Raw genomic sequence first — 8,877 nt, 5'->3', positions numbered from 1 at the left:
TGGCGTGTGACTCTATGTATGTATAACCTTCCTCCTTGGTTGTGCATGAAACGGAAGTTCATTATGATGCCAGTGTTCATCCAAGGCCCTAAGCAACCGAGCAATGACATTGATGTGTACCTAAGGCCATCAGTTGATGAACTTTTACAGTTATGGAATGGAAGTGGTGTACGTGTGTGGGATGAGAACGAACAGGGGAATTTGACCTACATGCATTGCTGTTTGTAACCATCAACGATTGACCTGCTCTCGGTAACCTTTCAGGACAGACAAACAAGGGATACCACGCATGCACACATTGTTTAGATGACATCGACAATATATATTTGGACAAATGTAGGAAGAATGTGTACCTGGGCATCGTCGATTTCTTCCGACAAACCATCAATATCGAAAGAAAGGTAATCATTTCAAAGGTGAGGCAGATCACCGGAAGAAGCCCGCCATCCGTACCGGTGATCACATACTCAATATGCTCAATGATTTACAAGTAATCTTTGGGAGGGGTCCAGGCGGACTATCTGTTCCGACTGTGCGGGACGCGCACCCATGTGAAAGAAGAAATATATATTTTCGGACCTACCCTAATGGAAAGACCTAGAGGTGCGCTCTGCAATCGACGTGATGCACATGACGAAGATTATTTGCGTGAACCTGTTAGGCTTCTTGGGAGTGTATGGAAAGACAAAAGATTCACTGGAGGCACGGGAGGAAGATCAACTTGTGCATGAAAAAGATGACATGCATCCAAAGCAGTATGAAGGTCCTACCAGCTACGCTCTTACCAAAGAAGAGAAGGAAATCTTCTTTGAATGTCTGCTCAGTATGAAGGTTCCGTCTGGATTCTCGTCAAATATAAAGGGAATAATAAATATGGAAGAGAAAAAGTTCCAGAACCTCAAGTCCCATGACTGCCATGTGATTATGACGCAACTGCTTTCGTTTGAATTGAGGGGGCTTCTAACGGAATACGATCGATTAGCCATTGTGAAGCTATGTGCATTCCTCAATGCGATCTCTCGGAAGGTGATCGATCCAGAAATCCTGCCAAGGTTTAGGAGTGATTTGGTGCAATGTCTTGTTAGTTTCGAGCTGGTGTTCCCACCATCCTTCTTCAATATCATGACGCACGTCCTAGTTCATCTAGTCGACGAGATTGTCATTCTGGGCCCTGTATTTCTACACAATGTGTTCTCCTTTGAGAGGATGTCATTGGGTTTTGTGTTGACTTCATTCCTGATCTTAAGAAGATTGGTCTCCCTCAATCGCGGTATGAGGAGAGACTGACTGGAAAAGGCACGCTAGGAACGGACTCAATAATATGTATGGACGGGCATTATTGGTCTCAAGCACACTACACAGTTCTACAGAATTCTACCTTGGTGACCCCGTATGTCGATGAACACAAGAATATTTTGCGCTCCAAACACCCGGAGCAGTGTGACGAGTGGATTACATATGAACACATCAGGACTTTCGGCAGTTGGTTGCAAAAACGTCTCATGGGTGACAACACTTTTTTTGAAGAGTTGTACTCGTTGGCCAGGGAACCATCTTCGACTGTATTGACTTACAAAGGGTACGAGATAAATGGGAATACATTTTACACGATCGCCCAAGATCAATAGAGCACCAACCAAAACAACAGTGTCCGCTTTGATGCAGCCACCAAGAGGGGAAAGGACACATATTATGGTTACATAGTGGACATATGGGGACTTGACTATGGACATGATTTCAACGTCCCTTTGTTTCAGTGCAAATGGGTCAATCTGTCAGAGGTACAAGTAGACCCATAGTACGGAATGACAACAGTGGATCTGAACAATCTGTTGGGAACGTGGTACGGGAAACAAAAAAATTTCTACGCACACGCAATACCTATCATGGTGATGTCCATCTACCATAGGGGATTTACGATCTACGTACCCTTGTAGATCGCACAGCGGTAAGCGTTAAGAAACGCGGACGATGTAGTGGAACAGCTTGCATGATTCAAATCATCGTAGTCGTACTCTTCGTCCCACGATCCGATCTAGCGCCGAACGGACGACACCTCCGCGTTCAACACACGTACATCGCGACGATGATCTCAGCCTTCTTGATCCAGCAAGAGAGAGGGAGAGGTAGATGAGTTCTCCGGCAGCGTGACGGCGCTCCGCAGGTTGGTGGTGATCTATCCCAGCAGGGCTCCGCCCGAGCTCCGCAGAAATACGATCTAGAGGAAAAACCGTCGAGGTATGTGGTCGGGCTGCCGTGGCAAAGTTGTCTCAAATCAGCCCTAATACCCAGTCCCCAGTATATATAGAAGGGATGGGGAGGGACCTGCCTTCAGACTCAAGAGAGCCCCAAGGGGTCGACCGAACCAAGGGTGGAGGAATCCACCTCCAATCCTAGTCCAACTAGGATTGGAAGGTGGAGTCCTTCCCTTCCTTTCCACCTCTTTTTTTTATTTTTCCTTTGATTTCTTTATCTCCTGCACATAGGGCCTCTTGGGTTGTCCCACCAGCCCATTAAGGGCTGGTGCAGCACCCCTAAGGCCTATGGACTTCCCTTGGCTGGGCTGCCCCCCCCCCCCCGAATGAACATCCGAAACCCATTCGTCAATCCCGATACATTCCCGGTAATGCCCGAAAACTTTCCGGTAATCAAATGAGGTCATCCTATATATCAATCTTCGTTTACGGACCATTCCGGAAACCCTCGTGACGTCCATGATCCTATCCAGGACTCCGAACAATATTCGGTAACCAACCATATAACTCAAATACGCATAAAAAAACAACGTCAAACCTTAAGTGTGCAGACCCTGCGGGTTCGAGAACTATGTAGACACTAGATCATGGATGGCGCGCGTTGCTGCGCCCGTCCATTTTAACAAGATGATATTAATAGATATAAAAAGAGGGCAGGAATATAAAAAAATGTATGGACAAAAAATGTCTAGTTATTTTTTCAATAATTCACATTATGGTCCTTCATTATAGGCAAGCAATGTCACCAAACAACCTCAATGTAATCAAAGCTATAAAAAATTAATTGACATGAAATGTTTTTGTTTTTCGTCTAGAAATTAATTACAAGATTATTGAGAAAACATATAATCATGTAAACATATTTAGAATATATATTGGATGCGCCAATTATCCCATAAAACCCTCAACAACGCGTGAAAATGTGCAAATTCTCAATACAGTTGAAGTTCATGTGACACTTATCGAAGATAATGAACTTTCCTACCATCAGGCTCCAAGCTTTGCTCTGCTTTTGGCATTACCGCTCGGGTCGCCTTCTTCTCCGTATCACCCTTTCCTGCACACATAGGATTCCATTCATTTTTCTCCGCATCGCAAAAGTCAAAATATATGCAATTGAGTATCAATGGAATGTCTGAATATTCTCCATATCTCCGAGTCAGCTGAGTGTCCTGATTAATAAACTCATCTAAGCTCACTTGTCAAACTCATCTAAGCTCACTTGTCATAAGCGGACGGAGCTAGAATACTCAATTGTTTTCTTCCAAATCTGAACAACCAAACCAAGTTGTAAAGTGTCACCTTGAATTAAAATTACTAAAAATATATTATTTATTTATTTATTTGCAGGGATACAGACAAAACGTTTCGATAAAAAAATGATGCATCTGACCATGAAGCAATGACTATCTGTCACACTGATATTCAAGTTGCTTACGAATTTTGACACCCACTTGTATCTTGATTGATTGAAGATTTGTGGTGGCACTAATTCATTATGTTATATCAAAGATGACTGATCTACAGAACATAATGCAGAACTTTCCATAATTATAACCATAAACTACCGTACAACCTTAGCAAAAGAACATGGTCGTACATCAGTCAAGAGTACATACATAGAACAAATAAATGATGGAGAAAGCTTGTGGTCGGTGTTGAGCACCCGCAACACTTGTTAGATGCAACTCGACAATGCACTTCCACGAAAGCTTGTGGTCGGTGTTGAGCACCCGCAACACTTGTTAGATGCAACTCGACAATGCACTTCCACGCGTGCCACCTTCTTGAGCGTGTATAGAAATCCTTGCTGAACACCTGGATAGATTGCAAAGGAATTCAATATAAGTATCAGAAGAACAAAACATGCCGCAACCTGGTAGAAACATCCCACGTACAAAATCGAAAACTTTTATGTCTCTCAGGTTACAACCCAATCGTGGTCCTTTGATTTGAATGTGGAATTAAACCAGTGGCTAAAATATGCTAGATAATCCATAGTCTAAATTGTAAGATTAAGACATGAGACATGAACATACATTTCTATTGGCATGGGGCGATTCATTTAAAGAAGCTCACAGTCAAAAACATGCTAGTGAGAATTAGACCATAGCAATTATCTCAGAAAGACGCGGATGCATGCCTAACTTATTAATGGAAGTGGACATTATAAATCATATACATGGCAGATTGAATCAGAAAACATGCAAAAAAAGGAACACGGATAGAAAATCTAGAAAGGTAAAAGCAAGATGGCGCTGGACATTAATTTATGATTACTTTCTATTATCCTTGACTTGGTTGTCCAGAATCTTCAAAAAAGAATTGGTATAACAGCAGCAGGTTTGCGAGTACTGTTGTTTGCCTCCCAAAACGACCGCTACTTTGTGTGCTCGCCATATGGAATTTCAGCCTAGTGGGTGCTCCCTTACTTGAAAAATAGATGCGGTCGCCTCTGTTCCTCCTTGTTGCCACACTGTACCACCCAACTCTGTCGCTACTGTTCCTGCGAGAGGGGAGAGAGGTTGGCCACCGTGGCCACCTGAAAGGGAAAGGGGAAGCAAGCCCAAAGGGTGAGAAGAAGGGGCTCAAGCGGCCATCGCGTACAGGAGGAGCTAGGCTAGGGTTTCGTTGAAACGAACGAGAAAGCCGCGATTTTGTAGCTCTTGAAATAACAAAGCAAAAGGAGGCAAGCGGGCGAGTAACCTCCTTCTTCTCGAGGCGACATACGCTGTAATTGGTTGAACCCACCCACCGACCCAGCCCGCCCACGAACAAGCAGAGATGGAAACAAGTGCGGAATTGAGCCATTGGAGGAATTATCGTCCGCACCTGCTCAAGGTCGCATTCGACGGGCGGCGGCCCCGCCCATGCACCGCCGAGATCCGACGAAGCGTCCGACATCGCCGCGTCAGCCCCGCACCATCGCACGCGGCCCGCCCGGCGACCAGGCCTCTGCGGATCCGCCGAACAAAATGCCGCCGGTGCCCCGGGCCGTGAGGCGCGCGCCAATTATGCCGGGGTCGCCGGCCGCCGCTCTCTGCGGGCTACCGGGCGACGCGCGCCCGGGGGAGGGGAGGGGAGGCGGGGCGGGCCGGATCGAGGCGCGGGGTGGGTTCGGGGGCAGAGATCCAGAGCTAGCGAGTAATCAATCGGCAAAGAACTTGCGCATCGAATCCCCTTCTCACAGCGACCGACGTCCTTCCCCTTCGCTCGCATCGGTTCTGCTTCCTTCCCCTTTTTTCTTTTTTCAGACGGAGTTCACATCTTGATTTGAATAACAATAAAAAAAGTATAATGCCTTCTGCATACATGATGAATTTTGCATCTTTGTGTCGTGTATGCTTCCTAGCTTTTAGCTTTATTGTTTTCCGCTGCGTCCACCAAATCCGTTGATATTTTGTGTTTTCTCATGCCATGCGATTCCACCATACCTTAGTCCATCGGTCTTTTCTTTGGTCCTGATCCTTTCTATGCAACTTTTGTGGCCTATTTGCCCTTGTTGTTTTCTATAGGATTTTCTGGACTTCTTTTGCATTGTCGATCTACGTCCATCGTGTCTTATCCGCCGAGCTTCTTTCGCCGACGGTTGTCGTGGACTATGATTTTCCGCGCAATGCTTTATTCTCTTGATGTGTCATCTTCTTTTGACAACCCATCTTCTCTTGATACTTATCTTGTATCTTCAAGTGATGCGGTGTCTTCCTCTTGATGTGCCATCTTCTTTTAACAACTCATCTTCTCTTGATACTTATGTTGTATCTTCAAGTGATGCGATGTCTTCCTCTTGATGTGTCATCTTCTTTTGACAATCCATCTTCTCTTGATACTTATCTTGTATCTTCAAGTGATGCGGTGTCTACCTCTGATGTGCCATCTCTTCGTTATCTTCTTCGACGACTCGACAAGTTTTGAAGACTCTTCATGCTACGACGACACTCTCAAGGCGCGAATTTGGATTATCATTTTTTTTAGTATTACACTTCTTCAAATGCAATGCTATTGCATAAGCTTTGCATTTGAGGAGGGTGTTAGGAAGTATTAGTATTAGTCTAGGAGTCCTTATTAGTCTATGTCTACTTTCCTTGCACCTCAAGTCATGTGTAATATATATATGCTCCTTGGGCCTTCAATAAAGATAAGTTGCTTTCCTAACATGTTTCACGTTTTACCAGATTAGTTCAATCAAAATACCAAGCAATGAAATTAGAGCTATTAAAGTTCTGACATAAATCATAATACGAAAGGAACAAGAGTACATGACTACAAGTTAGTACCTTCAGCATTTGAATCCCTTGCTCGTACGTTAGCTTCAACGTTTGCACTAGGTACTGTATAAATCAGAAAAGGTTGAGACATAACTTAAGCAAAGGCAAATACATATAAGAACGAAAAACAACGAGTAATGTTTTACCGTCAGAGGTTCAAATGGATTCTGCCTATTTATTTCCTTGAGTTCCTCTTTACAATGTTCATTCAAGTGGTCAAATATCGCTACAAATAAGCCATCTATGATATCACAAACCTGTCCACAAAAATCAGTACTTGATAACCATCATCATTTCAATAAATGAACTAAATATTTCTTTCTCCAAATCTTCCTTACCTCAAAGTAGTGCTCCTTGATCTCCATTTCTGCATCTAGCCCAATAAACTCACACAGATGCCTGTGAGTATTTGACTTTTCTGCTCTAAATATGGAACCAACCTCAAACACGCGGCCAAAACCGCCACAGATAGCCATCTGCTTGTATAATTGTGGAGATTGCGCTAAGCAAGCAGGCTGGCCATTGTAATCCAGCTTGAATACAGATGCACCACCTTCACTTGATCCACCAATCAGCTTTGGAGTGTGGATCCCAATAAAATTCTTCGAGAACAAAAATTCTCTGAATTTCTACACGCGCACCCAACAATCATTACATGTATGTGACTATGTATGGACCAAAAGAAAAAAAATCAAGTAATAAACATTGATGCTGAAATGTTCCTGCACGGATCTTGATGCTGAAATGAATGGCTTAGATAAGGGGTACCATGGAGGTCCAGCTACAGAAAACCACACTCATAAACATTGCATGCTACAGAAGTAGTACATAAGAAAATCGGGCTGCAGGAGATGCCAATGCCACACATGAGTGTGACCAACATAAGCATAGTTTTTGGGGAACAAGGACAAACACTCACGTTCTCGACATGGTGTTCGATACTGAAGGTTGAAAGATTCGCAGGTGTCCGAATATCGATAGGTCGATAGTTCAAGCGTGTGTCCTGGTGAACATGTACCATCGGCACTCCTTTCTGTAACCATGGCAAGGATAAGAACCATAGAAGGAAAACCGAGAGCTTTCCTGCAAAGCCAAAGAATTTGCAAAGGACATACGTACTTGTTCAGCCGCCTCGAATTCTGCTTTGGTACGCGCTGCATCCTCAAAGTTCAAGGGAAGTGTGGAGATCGCCCTATTGGTGCAATAGATCTTGCTGACCCTAATCTCCACCTGCCGGTCAAAACGAACACAGGAAAAGAAGTTTGCAACAGTCCAAATCAAAGAACGAAGAGTACAAAACCACCATCTAACATGCGGCGGTGCTTGCAGCTGATGGTTGATGGGTCCGGTTGCTAACTTGCTATTGATAACTGACTAGTTGTGTGAGATCCTTGCGGGGCTCCTTGAGGGGGGTGACGATGCCCTCGACATCGACGATGCTCTCCTTGGTGAGCGAGGCGGCAAAGCGAACCATCTGCGCGCTGACGCCGGCGTCGGTGCTGGCGACCAGCAGGCACTGCACGGTGCTCCTGCGCTGGCGCAGCACGACGAAGCCCATCTTCTTGCTGACCGGGCGGATCGTCTGCGCGAACCCGCGGATCAGCACGGAGTGACCCGCGGAGGTCTCGTCTACGTCGCCGATGTCGGTCCATGACCTGCCGGAGATGGCCTTGGACTGGATCGCCCCATCGCGCGCGGCCCGCCCGGCGACCAGGCCTCTGCGGATCCGCCGAACAAAGCGCCGCCGGTGCCCCGGGCCGCGAGGCGCGCGCCAATGGTGCCGGGCTCGCCGGCCGCCGCTCTCTGCGGGCTCCCGGGCGACGCGCGCCCGGGGGAGGGGAGGGGAGGCGGGGCGGGCCGGATCGAGGCGCGGGGTGGGTTCGGGGGCAGAGATCCAGAGCTAGCGAGTAATCAATCGGCAAAGAACTCGCGCACCGAATCCCCTTGTCACAGCGACCGACGTCCTTCCCCTTCGCTCGCATCGGTTCTGCTTCCTTCCCCGTTTTTCTTTTTTCAGACGGTTTGCGACAATTTTTCCTCACGGGGATAGCAAAGCCAGGACTGGACCTCCAAGTGCTCAAATGGGCTGGCCCAGTTTACCAGAGTCCTCCCTTTCGGCCCGTGGAGCAGCAGCCCACAGGACAGCTGGGCCAAATTTCACACAGTGTTGGACATATTATTTCCACTCCAGATCTGACGGCCTGAAACAGTCAGATCGCGAAAATGGACGGTCCAAAACGTAAATCACTGAGAGAGCTCGGTTTAGGTCCAGTTTTACTGTCCTTAATGACCCGAGGGACTCCTCGGTCAATATCCAATAGCAGGACCTGGATTCCCATATTGGATCCAACATA

The 8,877-nt window shown here is 46.2% G+C and overlaps 1 protein-coding gene across 4 annotated transcripts; it reads right to left on the bottom strand.

Moving 5' to 3' along the window:
• Positions 1–3,016: 3,016 nt before the first annotated feature.
• LOC123403782 (aspartate--tRNA ligase 2, cytoplasmic-like) lies at positions 3,017–8,518 on the bottom strand. Of its 4 annotated transcripts, none has more exons than XM_045097694.1 (9): positions 7,899–8,518; positions 7,643–7,753; positions 7,443–7,556; positions 6,862–7,152; positions 6,670–6,780; positions 6,533–6,586; positions 3,989–4,073; positions 3,875–3,921; positions 3,017–3,312 (listed from the first exon to the last, which is right to left on the bottom strand). In XM_045097694.1, the coding sequence occupies exons 1-9, from the start codon at positions 8,079–8,081 to the stop codon at positions 3,274–3,276; spliced, it is 1,035 nt and encodes a 344-aa protein (XP_044953629.1). In that variant the 5' UTR covers positions 8,082–8,518; the 3' UTR covers positions 3,017–3,273. The 4 variants fall into 4 exon arrangements, 3 of the variants coding, with proteins under 3 accessions (XP_044953629.1, XP_044953628.1, XP_044953630.1); XM_045097693.1 differs by lacking the exon at positions 3,017–3,312 and adding an exon at positions 3,478–3,525; XM_045097695.1 differs by lacking the exons at positions 3,017–3,312; positions 7,443–7,556 and adding an exon at positions 3,478–3,525.
• Positions 8,519–8,877: the final 359 nt, after the last annotated feature.

Source organism: Hordeum vulgare, chromosome 6H (genome assembly GCF_904849725.1).
Source record: "Hordeum vulgare subsp. vulgare chromosome 6H, MorexV3_pseudomolecules_assembly, whole genome shotgun sequence".
In the NCBI taxonomy this organism is placed as follows: Eukaryota; Viridiplantae; Streptophyta; class Magnoliopsida; order Poales; family Poaceae; genus Hordeum; species Hordeum vulgare.
This window is presented reverse-complemented; position numbering and strand designations above follow the sequence as displayed.

Coding starts and splice junctions, on each gene's coding strand:
- LOC123403782 (XM_045097693.1), bottom strand. CDS start 8,081: ATGGGCTTCGTCGTGCTGCGCCAGCGCAGGAGCACCGTGCAGTGCCTG. Junction 6,587..6,669: donor ATCCATTTGAACCTCTGACG/GTAAAACATTAC, acceptor TGATTTATACAG/TACCTAGTGCAAACGTTGAA. Junction 3,922..3,988: donor GCATCTAACAAGTGTTGCGG/GTGCTCAACACC, acceptor CAAGTGTTGCGG/GTGCTCAACACCGACCACAA.